General features: G+C 52.6%; 1 protein-coding gene across 1 annotated transcript in view; it reads left to right on the top strand.

The window, feature by feature from the left end:
- The window catches only part of OTOF (otoferlin), a 102,190-nt gene that overhangs the window by 18,555 nt on the left and 65,180 nt on the right, over window positions 1-18,455 (top strand). Inside the window, 2 exon segments of the mRNA XM_030921047.1 lie at window positions 2,711-2,769; window positions 12,565-12,653. Coding sequence (XP_030776907.1) covers window positions 2,711-2,769; window positions 12,565-12,653 — 148 coding nt within the window.

Here is an 18,455-nt window from a genome sequence, read left to right as displayed (position 1 = left end):
CTCTGACCACTCCAGTACCTCCTTGTCCTGGCGCCACTCTAGCCTGGTCTCCCAGGTTTTCTGTAGGGAGAGGAGCACAGTCCACTCCCCTGCATGCCATGGTCTCCAACAGTGACAACCCAAACTAACCCCCAAATAGGAATGGCTTCAACCCAGAGAGAGCCCTTCAATGAAATGGTTTATACAGGTGGAGATTTAAAGGTATTTGTCTTTCGACTGGGTGCAGTGACCCACACCTATAATCCCAGCACTTTGGGAGGCCGAGGTGGGCGATCACTTGAGGCCAGGAGTTCGAGACCAGCCTGATCAACATGGCGAAACCCCATCTCTACTAAAAGTAAAAAAATTAGCTAGGCACGGTGGCACATGCCTGTAATCCCAGCTACTCGGGAGGCTGAGGCACGAGAATCACTTGAACCCAGGAGGCAGAGGTTGCATTGAGCCGAGATTGCACCACCGCATTCCAGCCTGGGTGAGAGAGTGAGACTCCATCTCAAGACAAACAAACAAAAAAAGGCATTTACCTTTCAATTACTAAAAGCAAGCATGGTTCCTGGAAAAAAATTCAAATTCACATTTATTTATTTATTTATTTATTTATTTATTTATTTATTTATTTGTCTTTCAGCCAGGTGTGGTGGCTCGCATCAAAGCATGCTGCTTTCCATACCTTCTCACTCTCGCTCCCCAGGGATAACCACTTCCTTTCTTTTTTATTTTATTTATTTATTTATTTTTGAGACGGAGTTTTGCTCTTGTTGCCTAGGCTGGAGTGTAACAGCGTGATCTCGGCTCACAGCAACCTCCGCCTCCTGGGTTCGAGCGATTGTCCCGTCTCAGCCTCCCAAGTAGCTGGGATTACAGATGCCCATCACCACACCCAGCTATTTTTGTATTTTAGTGAGACGGGGTTTCTCCATGTTGGTCAGGCTGGTCTCGAACTCCCGACCTCAGGTGATCTGCCCGCCTCGGCCTCCCAAAGTGCTGGAATTACAGGTGTGAGCCACTGCGCCCGGAGGGGGTAACCACTTTCAATGGTTTGAGATGTTTGTCTCTTCATAGAAGAAGTATATACATATAATTTGGGTGTTGGTATTTTTTTTTTTATTAACGGAGTTCTAATATACATGCTGTCTTTTTTCCCTTACTATGGAATTGATAGAGGATAAGAAATTAATTCTAAGCAACAAATTTTTCTTTAACTCATCCTATCTCTAGGTTTCTCCTCACAGAAATTACAGTCCCTTCTCTTGTGGTTCCATCCCACCCCTAAAACAGTATTTATCCTCCCTTCTCTGTACCATTACTATTTCTTGTGCAAAATTGTACCTTGGAGTATGTACTGAATGGTGTTGCACTGGAGGCCTGGTGCGGCAACCCATGCCTGTAATCCCAGCACTTTGGCAGACCAAGGCGGGTGGGTCATTTGAGGTCAAGAGTTCCAGACGGGCCTGGCCAACATGGTGAAACCCTGTCTCTACTAAAAATACAAAAATTAGCTGGGCATGGTGGTGGGCGCCTGTAATCCCAGCTACTCGGGAGGCTGAGGCAGGAGAATCACTTGAACCCAGGAGGCAGAGGTTGCAGTCAGCCGAGATCTTGCCACTACACTCCAGCCTGGGGACAGGGCGAGACTCCATCTCAAAAAAAAAAAAAAAAAAAAAAAAAAAAGGTGTTTCCCTTGCACTGGTGGCCTGTTGCTTGGCTCCTGGCCTCCCTTCTAGACCATCAGCTCCCTGTGGGTGGGAGCTTGTGCCTTTGTCATTGGTCCATCCTCTATCCCGAGGGCCCGGGACATGGCCTGGAACATCAGAGACTCCAGCGGCTACTTCTCAAAGTGAACTGAATTAGCTGGTGTTTCCCACACATTGGAGCCCCTTCAACCTGCCCTCGATTCTCTTCTGACTTATTTCTCCCCACATCTTGGGCCAGTTCCAACTGGACTAGCAAAGAGGGCAGCTTTCCCTCTGTCCTCCCAGCATGCCCTACTGGGTGGCATACGGATGGGGAAGCCTGGGACAATGGGTGTCCATCTCATACACTCTCTACTTCCCGTGCCAGTGGGGAAAGTAGGGGCAGGAATAAAGCCCAGGAGGAAACTGCCAGAGACCGTCTTCTCTGCTAAGGCTGACAGGAAGATGGACAAGCATGACAGTGGTGGAAGGGGAAGGCCCTTGTCCCACAGGGAATGGCTGTCTGGGATCTGACTTGTTGTTGGGGACCTGGTTTGGGCAGGAGCTCCTGGGGTGGCTGCAGAAGGAAGCTGGGCTTCACAGACCCCCGTCCGCAGACAGGGGCTACACCCTCTGTACCAGGTTTCTACTCAGGGCAGCAGGGCCCGGAGTCACCACCAGAGCTGGGGAGGCTGCAGAGGAGGCTGAGGGATCCACGGGGGAAGAGCGTGGTGGAGAATAGCGCCTGGGGTCCGCTTCCACAGCCACTCTGACCAGCCTGGGCCTTCTGTGCCTTAGGATTCCTGTTCCTAACATGGAACTCATGGCCTTTGACCGGCTTCCCTTACGGGACTGCTGAGAGAGTCAGAGAAGAGGCTGCATGGGGACTGGCCTGGCAGAGCTGTGCAAGCCAGGAGATCCCATGTTGCATGACAAGTCAAATGCTGTCAGGACGACTCCCAGGATGAGGAGGTCTGACCCCACGCTGGTCGTCTGGACAGGTCTGACCCTAGAATTTATTTCCTCTTTCCCCGCAGGGCAATCCTTCTACTCCCGGGTCCTGGAGAACTGTGAGGATGTGGCTGACTTTGACGAGGTAGGAGGCCCAAGACCGCCCCCTCCCTCAGCCCTGAGCCCAGAGGGGAGCAAGCACCCTTCACTGCCTCTTGTGGGCACACACTGGCCCCAAATCCCAGGCGCCGGCCTGCTCTGAGCCGCTCACCTCTCAGCTGCTTCCTGAAGGAGGTGGTGAGGAGGGTGTGCAGGAACCCCCTTCCCTGTGTTCCCCCCAGAAACCTCCGCACAGGCGAGTCCCATGTGCAAATGACATGGGGAACAGCAGCCTGGCCCACCTTGACAGCCCTGCCAGGTCTGGGCCTGTTATTCCCTGTGGAGAAAGAGCCCACAGGTGCTGTAGACCTGAATGTGAGCCACCAGCTGAGGGCCCAAGGAGGCAGGCGAGTGTTGGGGACGTCACAAAGGCCAGTCTGTGTCAGTCCTCAAGGGTTGAAGAGCAGGGCGGCCCCAGGCACTGAGGTGGGAGCCCCGGTCACCAGGGAAACATTGTCAAGCACCCCACCTGAGTCAGGGCGCCATCTCCAGACCTTGAGGGGAAACATGGGGAACAGAAGACAGTCTGGATTTTCAGCAACAACTCTGGGGGTGCCATGAGAAAAGACGTGAGCTGCTGGTCTACTGACAACGATTTTTCTCAATCCTCACTCCAGCTGGGCTATTGTCACAATTTTATCAGCAAAGGAGTAGGCGACACCATCCCACGGGAGTGTCTGGGAGCGGTGAGAGGACTTACAATGCTTCCCTCTCCCTGCCCGTCCCCTCGGCACCTGGCCTGGCTGGGAGCCCCATCCTTACACACACACACGCCAGTTCAAGCAGCCTGCGGCCTCCTTGGCCTCCTCACATTCTTTCATCTATTTGTTTGCTGCTTCCAGAATCTATATTCCCCTCTGGCTGCTGTAGTTTCTCCAGGGTTGACTTTGGGGTGAGGACCAGCAGTCGTCCGTCACCATCTTGGCCAAACTGGAAGCTCCATAGTGATCCTCAAATAGTGTACCCCCTCTCGCCTGGGCTTGGCTCTCCTGCTTGGCTCTGTGGGGGCTGGGAAGGGCCTCATGGCAGACTGTGCCTCTTGAGGTTGGCTGCTGGCATTCGGCTGAGCAGCCACCAGGCTGACACTTGGCACCAGTTGTCTCCCTCCCTCTGAAACCAGGCCACATGATGTGGCTGTGTCCATCGACCCAGAGCTGGAGACACAGGGAGCAAAGCCTCGCTCCTCACTCAGGCTCAGACACAGCCATCAACCATCGCGGCCCAGCACCACGCCCTCCCCAACCACTGTGGGGTGCAGTTGCCACTACCTCCCTGGTACATCCCCACTGCTACGCAGGACAGGTGAATTGCTCATTTAAAGTGAATCACTAGAGCTAGGGAAGTTTCTGTCCTTACCTTCTCCCCCTCCTGGTTGTACAATGACCTCAGTTTCTAAACCCGCCACCATCTTTGTCAAATGGGATTGGTGATGGGTGTGAAGGTCTCTGCAAAATGATTAACAAAATGAAGGGTTATGGTGAGAGTGGAACCATGGCTGCCCACTGAGACAGCAGTCATAGAGGCTTCAGGCTTGCCCCATTATACACCCGGTCTGCTCCCTCTACTCCCCATTTCCTCATTCAGGGCACTGGGCTGGCTCAGTGAAGATTCCAGCAGCCTGGCCCAGTTTCCCATAGTCCTACCTCCCTGGGCTTCTGCCCACTAATCCGCCAGGCACAGCATCTGACTCCCTCCTCCCAAGACTCCCAGGGGACATGTCAGCCTAGGCGTCCTGCCAGGGGGCAACCTGATGCCCCTTCCAAGGGCACTGCCACCCCTTTCCATGCCCAGCGCCCCAGACACCTGAGCCACAGGTATGCATGACATTCAAAGTTAATCACCGTGTCCTTCCTCTTCCCAACTCTACCCAACCCACCTCGGGGGAGAGTCTGTCTCTGCTGGGCCTGAACAAGAGGCCACATTCTGAGCATCTAATGAATGCCAGGCTGGGCTTGAGATACTGCAGAGGGAGGAACCTGGGCTCAACACCCCGTGATGATTTGTATGGGAGCTTAGGGATGGGGTAGCCAGAGTCAGTGTGGAGAGACTGGGGCGGGGCAGAAGCCAGGCAGTTATGGGAAGAAGCATGCGACTAGGGTCAGAGAACAGGGCACGTGTTGGGGAGAAGTGGCTCCGACCTGGCTGCCCGCCCACTGGGGAGACAGGCGAGTTTCTGGCTGTCACAATGAGGAACCTGCTGGCATTTAGTGAGGTGGGCAGCAAGGATGCAAAATGACTTGCAACACTCAGGCCATCCCACACTTCCCACCTGGGAGCCCCGTGGGAAGATGGTGGCAGCCCTAGAAGCAGCACTGAGCTGCTTCCTGAGCCATGCCCCTTCCACTCAATCTCTGAAATAATCCACAGACGAAATCAGGCTCGGATGGTGAGCCTGGTGACAGAGGTGACACTTCCCCAGGTGACAGAGATGGAAGCGGCCAAGCCAGGGCTCTGAATTCTTGCATAGATGAGACCTAAGCCCTCTCTGGATACAGTGATAGGGCCTGACTCCCACCACCCCTGCAAGGCCCGTGTTGAAGTCTCTCCACACCCCCTGCCGCCATTTCTCCCTGTGCGAAGTGGCTGCAGCCCTGGCCACCACTGGTCAGCAGTGCATATCCCACAAAGTAGGAAGGCCACCCTCCCATCCCCTGTTCAGGAAGGGCCCAGAGGCCTGGGTCAGCCCAATCCCAAAGATAGCCTGGAACCGTACCCTGGCTTTAACCTGTCTCCCTAGACCCAGTGAGTAAGCCGTAAGCTTCCCTGGCATCCCCCTGAAAGAACTTGCCAGATTTCCCAGAATATCCTGGGAAAGAGGCCCTTTCAAATCCCCCAAAAGCCTCTTGACTTTCCAGAAAGTCTCTTCTCTCCGCCTTACTCTGCCCAGGGCCTGCAGGAGCCAGCTTAGCGAGACTCGGTGGCCTGGGAGTCATGAGACCCGCATCATAGTCCTTGCTGAGGAACCTCTTTGGGCCTTGCATTCCCCTTCTGTAAGAGAGGGATATGCTCCCTGCTCTACCTGCCCCCACGGGACTGTCACAAGGCTAAAAAAAATGAAATGACAGACAAGAAAGCAAATGTCTCTCACAGCTCTACTAGGTAAGGGATTCCAAGCAAGGGAGGGGCCCCTCCTCTGCTCAGGCATGGGTGAGAGGGGCTGCAGCAGCTGGGCTTAGGAACCTGAGTGGGGAGGAGGAGGCCATGGAAGAAAGACAATGCTCTCTACAACAATGGGTGGAAACAGAGCCTGGACATGGTGTCTCCTTTCCCAGAGGCTGGAACCTGAGCTCCTACATTTAACCTACAACACTGGAAAAGCTATGGAGAGACAGAGAAGGACCCAGCCTTTGTGCCCTGGGGAAGCAAGAGTAACCACCTTTAGCCAGTTTGCTTTGGCTCTAACACAGGCCCTGTGTGGACCAGGCCCCAGGGGAGAGGCCAGAGTAACAATAGTACTTGCAGCAATGATAAGAACTGCTGCTGTTTACTGAGCACTTAGTGTGTGGCAAGATGGGTTGAGAGCTTGACACAAGCATTAGACTCTCTAGAACTTGCTGGGTTGGTCGCTTCCTAGGTGATAAGGAGCCACACCAGGATTTAAACTCAAGTCTACCTGATTCCAGGACTTGTGGTCATTTGCAAAGTAGACAAGATTCAGCCCTGCCCTCAAGGGGCTCAGTCTGGTGGGCAGATGGACTCACTACAAACAAGGAGGGACCCTGGGCCTTCTGAGCCCAGAGGAGGAAGAGGTCACCAGCCTGGGGGATGACAGGGCAGGGGAGTTTGGCATTATCTTCCCCTTTCTGCTTGTCCCTGGAAGTCATGGGCTGTTACCTCCTGGAGGCCAGAAACGCACCTGTCTTGCTCATCATTGGCCTGGCACCCAGCATGGAGCGCAGAAAATGTTGCCGAGTGAAAGAATGAACAAAACAGTGATATTCAGTAGGACTGGCACCTGTCACCACAGGCCTGTGCCCAGACCAAGTGGGCTCAGCAGGGCTAGTGGTACATCAAGCCCTTTGCTGTGGCCTGGATAGAAAGGAAGCAGTCAAGGCACAGACGAGATCACCTAAGGGGACTTTAGATCACCTTGATCTCTAAGGTTAGAGATCATCTAGTTTAACCCTCTTGTCTTGCACTTGAAGAAACAGGTCTTAGAGTGGGGAAGAGAATTGCCCAAGAAGACCAGCTGAGATCTGAGATCCTACATTTAACTTACAACTCTGAAGAAGCTGGGGAAAGAGATAGAGACAAAGGCAGAAACAGAGAGAGAGACAGAGAGAGACCCAGCCTTTGTGTCCTGGGAAAGTGAAAAAGCCACACTAGGGAGACTGAGCCCAGGTCTTTAAGCTCACAAATCCGTCTCTTTCCCATTATACTCTAAAGCAGCAGTCCCCAACTTTCTGGCACCAGGGATCGGTTTCATGGAAGACAATTTTTCCATGGACTGGGATGGTGGTGGCCGGGGGTGATTTGGGGATGAAACTGTTCCTCTTCAGAACATCAGGCATTAGGTTCTTTTAGGGAGTACACAGCCTAGATCCCTGGCATGTGCAGTTCACAGTAGAGTTCACATTCCTATCAGAATCCAATGCTGTCCCTGATCTGACATTAGGTGGAGCTCAGGAGAGAATACTCGCTCACCCGCCGCTCACCTCTTGCTGTGCGGCTCCGTTCCTAACTGGCCATGGACTGGTACCGGTCCATGGCCTGGGGTTTGGGGACCCCTGCTCTAAAGCTTTATAGTGTATCTCAATATTTTCCCCCAAACCTACAACCCTGTCCCTTTAAGGATGCTACCTTGCTGATTTAGGATGCTTCCAGGCCCAGTCAGGGGCCAAGCTGGACATAATCCAGGTCATTCTCCAAAGTGCATCGGGGAAACCTTTTCTGCAGAGTCCTAGATCACTGGGGCTGATAGGATGCAGAACCTTGCGCCCTGGCCAGCACCAGCCAGGTCAGGGCTAAGCCTAGACCAGAAAACTGGGTCAGGATTCAGCACTCCCAGGGCTCCTGAGACCGCCCCCGCAACAGAGGCCCTCTTTCCCTCCCTGTCTGTACTACCTACCATCTTGCTTCTGTCAATAGTCTTATCCCAGGCTGCTATTCCGGGTCAGTGTCTGTCTCCAGAACTGTCCAGTACTATCCCCAGGACTGAGAAACAACCTGCATCCCTGCACTCTGCACAGCGTCATGCACAGAGCCTGGCACACAGCAAGTGCTCAGCAAATGTTTGCCCCCAGCATGGGGCTTGCTGGCTCGTGACATCTTGAGTGACCATGTTTGGCTTAACTGCCCAGCAGTACCAGGCTTCAGGAGAGGGTTCAGTGTAGTGGACCCCTAAGGACAGAACTCCAGACTAAGCATCCTGAGACTTGAATTTGAATCTTGCCTCTGCCACCAAGCAGCCTTGTGCCCCTGGGCAACTCTAGCCTCTCTGCTTTCCCACTTGTAAAAGGAGCACATCTTTGCCATGTTGCTGTGAGTCTGGTTACGGGTAAAAGGTGCTCTGGAAGTACTAAGTGCTACCCAGATGAAATTCTTCCTTCAGAAGCCCTTTTCCTTCAGTCTTTTTTTTTTTTTTTTTTTTTTTTTTTTTTGAGGCGGAGTCTTGCTCTGTCACCCAGGCTGGAGTGCAGGGGCGCCATCTTGGCTCACTGCAACCTCTGCCTTCCGGGTTCAAGCGATTCTCCTGCCTCAGCCTCCCAAGTAGCTGAGATTACAGGTGTGCACCACCACACCCGGCTAAGTTTTGTATTTTAGTAGAGGCAGGGTTTTACCACGTTGGCCAGGCTAGTCTCAAACTCCTGACCTCAAATGATCTGCCCACCTCGGCCTCCCAAAATGCTGGGATTGCAGGTATGAGCCACTGCACCCAGCCCCCTTTCCTTCAATCTAGTAGCTCACAAATTCAATGGCAGAGTCAGAAGAGGAGTGTGGTTCCCAAACCCTCAAAGTCCTCATCTCGTCTTGCTGTGTTCTCAGCATGTCACCCAAATGGAGGAAAGGACATAACCACAAAAATGAGGAGACAATGAAAACTGAAATTAGGAAGAGAAGAAGCAGTGAAAGACACACGTGAAATCCACAGGCCGAGGCAGAAAAGGAAAGTGATGGGGGCGAGGGGGAGGGAGGTGGCATGACAGGGAGACGGGACAGCTGCAGACCTGCACAGAGTCCCCACTGGGAAAATCTGAACCAAAAGCATTCTGCAGTGCTGTGTTGCTTATGACTGCTGTCACCTGTGAGATCTCATTCAATTCTCTCAATAGCCCTCTAAGGTAGATATTGTCACCCCCCATTTCACAGATGGGGAAGCTGAGGCACAGCTAGTGAGTTGCAGAGCCAGGGCTAGAACTCAAGTCTCCTGACTCAAACTTAGAGTTTCTGCAACACCATGGAGACTCCCAGTCTGCATGAGATACAAGCCTCAATGTTGTCAGAAGAACAAATAGAAGCAAAGGGTGGGCATGTCCTTTGGAGTGCTGTAAGGTACCCAGAGCTCACAGACGCTGCCTGAGCAAAGGAAAGTGTCAGCAATGGGAGATGGGGCTGGCAATGCTGTCTGGGCACAGCAAGGGGGTCTCTGGGTGCTGGGAAAGGGAATCCCCACCTATTTCAGGGAGCTGTGGAGGAGCCATTGAAAAGTTTTAACAAAGGAGAGATGAAAAGAGAGGAAAATTCAACCCAAAAAGTCTCCTTCTTACAGCCCATGCCTCTGCTTGTAGGGAGGCCAAATGGAAGTAACCCCCAGTCCCAGACCCTGAGTCACTTCCCTCTAGCTGGGAGGCCCATCACCCTCCAAGGCCCCACACTGATGCCAGGACCCCACCTAGAGGTGCCGGCTTGATCCATCTCCAGGCCTGGGCCTTGGGATTTTTAAAAGCTTCTGTAATGGATTCCAACTCCAGCCAAGATGAAGAACCCCTGAGAGAGACAGAGGGAGACAGAGACAAAGGAAGAGATAGAGAGAGAGAGAGAAATTGATGAAAGAGAAAATGGATGTGGTGAGGAGAAGAAAGCACAGGAATGACGCGGGAGGGAAGAAGGAAAAGAGAAATGAGGGGAAAGCCTCTTGTGGGTGGAAAACGTGGGAGGGAGACAGGGGAGGAAAGAGAGGTATCTGTAAAGCACGGAGCAAGTCAGAGACTGAAGAAGCTGCTGTGATTCCGTGAGGACCCTGTCTTCTCCCTCGCCCAGAAAGCCTCCAAGAAGAACTTTCCCCTCTGACATCTTCAGGCACTGCCCAGACCTGGCTGATGAGTTCCTGAAAGGGCACCTGAACCACACACCTACACACGCTTCCCTGATTATTCTCATCTGCAGTCAGGGGCCCTTCTGGAAGCCCCCTCTCTCCTGGACCCTCCCTGACACCCAACTCTCACTCAACAAACTGGTCCTTGCCCCCCAGCCAGGCAGCCTCCCTCCCCAGGTCCCTTAGCCTCAGCCTCCAGCCACCGTTCAACACCCCCCATCCCTTTCACAGGGCCATCTCCAAGGTCATGTCCTTTATTCCTGATCTTTCTCTCCTTCCAATGCCAAAATCCCACCCACAGACCCTCAGGGGGTTGAATCACTCCTCCCCGCTTCATCCCCAGTAAACCGAATCTCGGCGGCTCCTGCAGCTCCCCCACTCCCACGCGGCGCTGTGACTGATGAGCTGGGCCTTCCTGGGCTGCTTTATTTCCCTGCAGCCCCATAAAAGCAGCTTCATTAAGAAAACCACACACTCTGCTGAGCTGCCAGAGGCATCCAGAAGCTGGAGCCGCAGCCGCTGAATGAGGCCTGTGGGCTGGGCTGCCTCCACTTCCTGGGCCCCTCAGCCCACCCTTCTGCCCTGTGCCCACCTCGCCTCTAAAGCCCTCCCTAGGTCCTGCTCAGAACCCTCCCCACCCCACCCTGCAGACCCCTCTCCCCCTCCTCTGCTTCTTCCTCCCTCTCATGCCAAGGCCAGGTCCTCCCTGGGACTTAGCCAGTCCTGAAGGGAGATGTCACAAAGGCTGTTTTCCTGAAACAGGCCCTGCCCACACTGGGCAGTGACCCGCGGGGCTGGCCCAGTGTGCCCAATCCCTCCAAGTCCCCAGGGTGGGAGAAGGAATTTCAGCTTTGGAAATGGCAAACATGCAGGGTGGGCTCTCAGAAGCCTCCTTCCCAGGGCCTGCTCAGCCACCAACGGAGTGTCCGAATCACGCAGCTGCTCTGAAGCCAAGTTCCTTGTTTATAGAGTACAGAAGCCATTACCCGCCTCTCGGGCCATTGGAAAGACTAAATGAATGAATGCACATAGAGCATTCAGACCCCTGCATGAGAAAAAATTCCCCAGAAATGGCAGCTATTATTACTATTATTATTTATTATTGGCCTATTGAGCAGTCTGAATTTGGTAGGGTGTAAAAATGGAGCTAAAAAATAAAAAGTCACTGCCTTCCACCCGATCTGTCAAAATCCTCCCTGACATGGTCTCTCCACAGCGTCTTGAGCAGACCTCAGTGCTGTCTGGTCCTGTACAGAAGGGCTTCCTACTCCAGTCTGGCATCCTATTCACCCCTGGCCATCCCCCTTCCCTCATGCTTGTGCCTCAAGACATGGAGTGGGACAGGGACCCCTGCTGAGGCCCTCCACATCCTCCCCTGGTGGGCAGCCCATGGAAAAAGTGTCATTAGATCACTCGACCCCACTTGGCCAATGGAGCGCAAATCGAAGACTTGCCACAGACAACAGTGGCAGGCTGGGCTCCTTGCCCTGCAGTGCTCCGTGGGTCTCCTGCCAGTCCACTGCCCTGCAGATGCCACTGGGGATTTGCATGCCATGCTGCCCTTCTTGCCAGTACCTAATTGCTGTGAGCTGTTTCCCCAAGAAGCACCACAAAAACACTACGCCCAGGACAGAATTCTTCCCACCTTTCCCTTGCCCAGTCTTCTGTCCCGTCCCAGGAAGGTGGGCTGGGTGATGGTTGGAGGTAACAGGGCCTTTGAGGAAGCCCTGGGAAGATGTCTGGCTCTGCCCATTGGCAGCTTTTTATAGAATGGGGCACTAGGCCACTTTAGCCTCTGTTTTGAGCCCTTGTTGCCATTTCTAGGGCACCAGGAAAAATCCCAATCAAATTCCTACTCATCATTAACATTAAGATAGGGAGGAAGCAACACAGAAGTGGTAAGGGTGAATCCAGAAACAGTGAGCTGGGGACAGGCTGTGGGCCTGACCCCAGGAACACTAATCAGCTCAAACCTGTCCCTGATGTTACCATTGGCAGAGTGAGGAGTGGTCTGAACTCAATATAAGAGTCTGGGGCAGAGCCCGCACCAGTCAGCGTGATCCTGATGGGAGAGAGCTGGAAGCTCACAGCTCCATTCAGCACCCGCCAAAAACCAGGCTCACACCCACAATCCTTGCTGTCTCCCTGGGGCCCGACCACCACCCTGGTTGCACTGCCTTCTCCCAATACCCCTCAGGAACTAGGAAGCCATGGAAGCAGCACTGTGTAGGGAGTCAAAAGTCCTGGTAGGTCCAGACTCTTCACCTACCACATGACCTTGGGCAGGTCCTCCAACATCTCTGAGCACCATCTTTGAAAGAGGAGTGGGCACCAATGCCGGCTCTGCAAGGTGGTCGTTGGAACTAAATGAGATTCCAGGTGTCAACGCTTTGTCCCTGGAGAGCACTGGGCCCAAGTGAGGGGCCATTCTGGCTGTTGGAGACCCCCAACAGAGATTCCCCTCCCACGCCCCAAGGCTCCTACCTGTTATTGCCACCAAAGCCACAGTTGTTCCTCTCTCCCCAGACGTTTCGGTGGCCAGTGGCCAGCAGCATCGACAGAAATGAGATGCTGGAGATTCAGGTTTTCAACTACAGCAAAGTCTTCAGCAACAAGTAAGTGTGGGATGGGGCAGGAAGGGCTGGGCCTGGAGGGGTTGGGAGCGTGCCCTTCTCCTTGGGCTACCCTATGTTTGGGGCTGAAAAGAGGGACCTACACTCCCAACCTGCCCTGGATTGATCTTCAAAGACCGAAGAAGTCTTGGGCTGGTCTTTGATCCCCATTTTGCTCCCTCATCTTGTCCTCAGAATCCCCCAGTCCTCCCAGCTGCTGTCAGCCAAGAACACTCCACCCTCCTATCACCCCTTCTGTCTCCAACCCCATCAAAGCTTCCTGTCCCTTTCTTTAAGTCTCCCTCAATGCCATGCTGGGGTACAGTTACCCATTGGAGAGGTGAAAGGTGGAGGGGCTGAAGATCTCCTCCAAGAAACACTCTGCAGCCCTGAGGGCAGGCTTAACAGTTTGGGATGGTGGTTTAGGAGTCAGGCAAGCCTGATCTCAGACACTCAGGTCAGTCATCTACTGTGTGGCCCTGGAAAGGTTACATAACCTCTCTGATTTCAATGTGCTCATGTGTGAAAAAGACAAGTATTTACCTCAAAGGGCAGCTGTAAGAATTAAATGAGATAGATGTTAACTCACTCATTCAACAAATGTTTACCAAGCACCGATTGTGTATCAGGTACTGAACTAGGTGCTGCAGAGGGCGGGTGCCTACCCTCATGGAGCTTGCACTCTGCAAGTGAAGTACACCTGCCGTACGATCATTATCACTATGAGGTGTTCAATAAAAGTAGTTGTTGTCCTTCTCTCTGGGCCACAAGAAGAATTCAGAAGGATTTGAATAGGCTGGAACAGTGGCTAAGTACTATCTTGGATTCAAAAATCACAGCCAGGTGTGGCACACACCTGTAGTCCTAGGTACTTGGGCAGATAAGGCAGGAGGATCATTTGATCCCAGGAATTTGAGGCTAGCCTGGGCAACATAGTGAGATCCCATCTCTTTTAAAAAAAATCGGTCGCTCTTATACAAGCTGGAGGTCATGGCTTAACTGTAACATGTCCAAAAGATGTGGAGGTGTTAGCTCACTGAGGACTCAGAATAACTCAACAGTGGGAGGAGACTACAAAGAAAAGAAGAGTAGGCTTCATTCTAAATCATACTAATAGAATTAAAGCACTTTTGATCTGAGCAGGAGAGACAAGGAGTCCACTGCTCTGATACTGGTGGCAGAGAATTCCTGTAGGCACCACCCTATAGTTGCCAGGAGGAAAGGGACTTTAAGTGTTACCTTATGACAAATGGATGAGAGCCTGAAAGGGAAAATCATAGAGGTCATATTCATCCATTCATCAATCCATTGATTCATTCATCCATCCATCCATCTATCCTTCCTGTTATTCAGCCATCTGTCTATCCATTTGTTTATCCATCAGTTGATTCATCCATCCTTCCTTTCATCCATCCTTCCATCCTTTCATTCATCCATTCATCAATCCATCTCTCCATCCATTTATCAATTCATTCATGTACCCATTTATCCATATATCAATTCATCCATCCATCCTTTCATCCATCCTATCCATCCACTCATCCATCCACCCATCCATCCATCCATCCATCCACCCATCCTTCCTCCCATCCATTCTTTCATCAATCCATCATTCCATCTTTCCATCCATTCATCCACCACTCATCCTTTCATCCTTTCATTCATCCTTCCATCCACTCATCCATCCATTCATTCATCCTTCCATCTTTTTTTCTTTTTTTGAGACGGAGTCTTGCTCTGTGGCCCACAGTGGAGTGCAGTGGCCTGATCTCGGCTCACTGCAACCTCTGCCTCCCTGGTTCAAGCGATTATCCTGCCTCAGCCTCCTGAGTAGCTGGGATTATAGGTGCCCGCCAACATGCCCAGCTAATTTTTGTATTTTTAGTGGAGATGGGGTTTCACCACGTTGGCCGGGTTGGTATCGAACTCCTGACCTCAAGTGATCCACCCACCTCAGCCTCCCAAGTGCTGGGATTACAGGCGTGAGCCATCACTCCTGGCCCATCCTTCCATCTTTCCATTCACCAATCCATCTATCTATCCATCCATTCTTTCATTCTTTCATCCATCCTTCCATTCATCATCCTTCCTTGCATCCATTCATTCATCCTTCCTTGCATCCATTCATCCATCCTTTCATTCTTCCATCCATTCATCCATTCATCCATCCATCCATCTTTTCATCCAACCTTGCAGTCACTCATCAAACATATAGTGAACAAATGCTTTCTGCCAGTCAGACACTATGCTAGTCACTGGAGATACTGAGATGAGGGATTGAGGCACAGTCCCTGCCACTAACCGCCCAGTTTTTTGCCACAGAAAGAGGAAAGAAAGGTGTGTACCTAGAGGCAGGATGAGAGACAGGCTGCTGGAAGACAGCAGACAACTGAAAGATACCCAGCACTCTCCAGCCAATGTGCTGTCTTAGGAGGCAGTGAGCTCCTTGCCACTGGGAGAGGGTGAGCAAAGAGTGGACCACGTTGTAGAGGGGATTTCTGAATCAGGAAAGACCCGACCACATGGGCTCCAAGCAGTCTCTGATTCTGTGGCTTTTATTAGGAGCTTTCAAAATCTCAGCTGAGTATGGAGCAAGGGCATTTCAGGCCTGCTGGCAGGGCCACAGGGAGGATGTTTAGGGCACAAAGGCCTTCCCTTTGCCTCTCATGGCATCACACCATTCAGGCAGCTGCCTTTGGCACCCACAAGCAAGGTTGGTGAGACACTCCCCACTAGGGGCCCCCAAGGTGAGGCACAGCCTTCTTCCCTGGGGTGAGATACTATGAGGGTGTGTGACCTATGAGGACAGGAGAAACAGGAAAAGGTGGAAGGCTCACACACAGGCCAAGTGGGTGTGAAAGAGGAAACAGAATCGGAAGTCAAGCACCAGGGAGGGCACCTGAGAGCCCCTGCGGGAACCCAACTGTAGGTGCCAAAGCATCCAGGAGCCTTACAGCTTGGCCAGTACAACCCTAGTTGTGCAGGAGGGGAAACCAAGTCTCAGAGGGGATCCTGAGATCACATGGGTAGACAATGGTAGAGCCAGGGCTAGAATGCATGTCTGTTACCTTGTCTTCCTAATCCAACTCCCAGAAACCAAAATATTTGAGCAGTGATGGTGGAAACTGAGGGCATGGAAGACATTGTTAAATAATTTACAATGAAAGCTGCCAGCCTAACCACTGAAATGCTGGAAACCCTTGAGCCCAACAAAAGACTGCTACAAACAAATCAGATGTATTTGGGAGATTGGGAAATTGACTACCATGCAGTGAATATGTTGAAAGTTCCAGCTTCTATTAGGTGTTTTCATTTTTGTTTTGTTCGGAGACGGAGTCTCACTCTGTCCCCCAGGCTGGAGTGCAGTGGCGTGATCTCGGTTCATTGCAATCTCTGCCTCCCTGGTTCAAGCGATTCTCTTGTCTCAGCCTCCCCAGTAGCTGGGACTGTAGGTGCACGCCACCATGCCTAGCTAATTTTTGTATTTTTAGTAGAGACAGGGTTTTTTTGCCATTTTGGCCAGGCTGGTCTCGAACTCCTGGCTTCAGGTGATCCACTTGCCTTGGCCTCCCAAAGTGCTGGTATTACAGGTGCCAGCCACCGAACCCAGCCTGTATTAGGTGTTCTTAAGTGCCAATAAGAAGGAAGACAGAAAGGGGGATAGTTCCTATCCTAGCTCTTCTCTTCTTCTTCCCTCCCCGCCCCTATCCAAGAGAAGGCGGGAAACCCCACAAGGGGAGGCCCAGACCTGATGGGAGAGGTTCAGCCATTTCTTTGGAAGCCTAGAGAATGCCTAGGGCACTGCTGGCTGCAGAGCTGCGATGGGAAAGAAGAGGTCCCCTTGTGGAGAGCACAGGCCCAGGCTGACACAGGTCAGCTTGTGGGGGTCAGAGTGGGAGAAAGGTGTTTGGAATGATGTGACACTCAAGTCTCCCCATCCTGGCATTTGCCTTGGCCAGGCCAGGGGAGCAATGAGGCCACTGCCCTCCACCCCCACATGGCCCAGCTCAGACCGCAGGCTCCTTCTCATGGGGTGGCTGAGTGGAGGGGGTCTTTGGGTCTGCACTGGGCTTAGCAATGAGCAAAGCCATGGCCACTGCTAGGGACAGTGCCTGGCACATAGCAGGTCCCTGATTATTTTGTGAAATAAAAGAATGAATAAATGCCCCCCTGGTGTTAGGGGTATACCCTCTGTATACCCCAGGGAGTGGGAGAGACTTTGAGAGGGAATCAGTGTGGCACTTCTTCTCTGAAGGACTCAGGGCACTCAAGGGTGACACTCAGCATCACATGACTGATGAATTTGGGGAAACTGAGTTAAAGGAGGCATGGGGGAGCTGCCTGGGAGAGTGGGGCCCAGCACAAGAAATGAGCCTGATCCCATCACTGCCATCTCAGACAGAGGGATTTGTCCTAGAAGCGGAGAGCAGCTTGGAAACTGACCCCTCACCCAGTGGTTCTAGAGGCTGCCAGGAGGCAGACATGGTATGAAGAAAGGAGGCATCCTAGGCAGAAACCAGGAGACCTCCAGGTCTGCTCGGCCCCATCTGGAACAAAGACCTGCGTCCAGGAATCTTGGGCTTCCCCATGGGAAAGAAATGTTGGGTTCAGAAGATTTTGTGCATCCAGCTCTGCCTGTCCGGGACCTCTGAGAGGCCATGGCCTGGCCTCCAGCCTCCTGCCTGCTGAGGATGCCAGGGGCCCTGAATAATTCAGGAGCTAGGAGAGCAGGAGAGGCCTTGCAGGGCCCAGGACACCTGACGCGGGCTCCTAGGGGAAAGTGATGAATTATTGACAGGATTCTGGTGCCCAGGTGCCGCTCTATTGTGGTCAGTCTGTGGGCCCGTCTGGGCTGGAGGCCTCTTCCTGCCAGCTAATTATGTGGGGATCCTAGCGCTGCCCAGCCACCCAGCCCCTCGTGGAGCCAATCAGTCTCCTGTGAGGGGCACCCTCTTTGCCATGGTGACCCGGATGGCCATGTAAGGCAAGCAGTCAGAGGACATGGAGTTAGCCTCAGCTCCTTTGCCTAACAGCCCCAGGGAAACTGAGGCCCAGAGAGGCCTCTTGTCCAGGGTCACACAGCAGGTTCAGGACAGTCAGGTCTTCACCCCAGGCCTCCTGACGCCCGGGCCAGTGCTCCTTCCCACAGAACACATGGCCTCACAACTCCATTCCCAGGGAAATGACTTGGCTGTCTAAGGGGCATTGAGCCCACCCTTCCTCAGTTGTCCTGGGCCCCACTCTCCCAGGCAGCTCCTCCATGCTGACCCATGTAGAGGATCAAGACCCTACTATGTGTGCAGCCAGGATACACAAAGGCCAGCTGCGGCAAGCAGGGTCGCCTCTGGGGTCACCACAAGGGCTAGAGCCAGGGGCTTCCCTACCTCTTCCTGTCCCAGCTTCTTCCCAGAGAATATCTACAGAGGACGGGCTGAGGGATGGCATCCTAGAAGCAGCGCCAGGGCCTTTGTTTTGAAGCTATTTTCATGGCAAGCACTATGTTTTTGCTTAAATGGTATGTTACAGACCTGTAGAAAGAACCAATGTTTATAAAACTGCTTTTCTTTACACTTTACATAAGGCTGAGATAATATCAATTGTCCATGTCAAAGTATATAATTTTTACTTTTATTTGAGAGAGGTTGGGGATGAACTGTTAGGAGTGAAAACCCCCCAAGTCACTCCTGGGAGTGTGGCAAATTGATTCCTTTAATCTTGCAAGCTCCTAGCGTCCCAGTCCCACTCTCCGGGACATAGACAAGCTCTTGCTGTGCAAGACTGAACAGAGCTTGAAGGGTGGGGGAC

Source organism: Rhinopithecus roxellana, chromosome 17 (genome assembly GCF_007565055.1).
Source record: "Rhinopithecus roxellana isolate Shanxi Qingling chromosome 17, ASM756505v1, whole genome shotgun sequence".
NCBI classification, from domain to species: Eukaryota; Metazoa; Chordata; class Mammalia; order Primates; family Cercopithecidae; genus Rhinopithecus; species Rhinopithecus roxellana.
The sequence above is the reverse complement of the archived record's forward strand: the minus strand, read 5'-3'. Positions and strand labels throughout refer to the sequence as shown.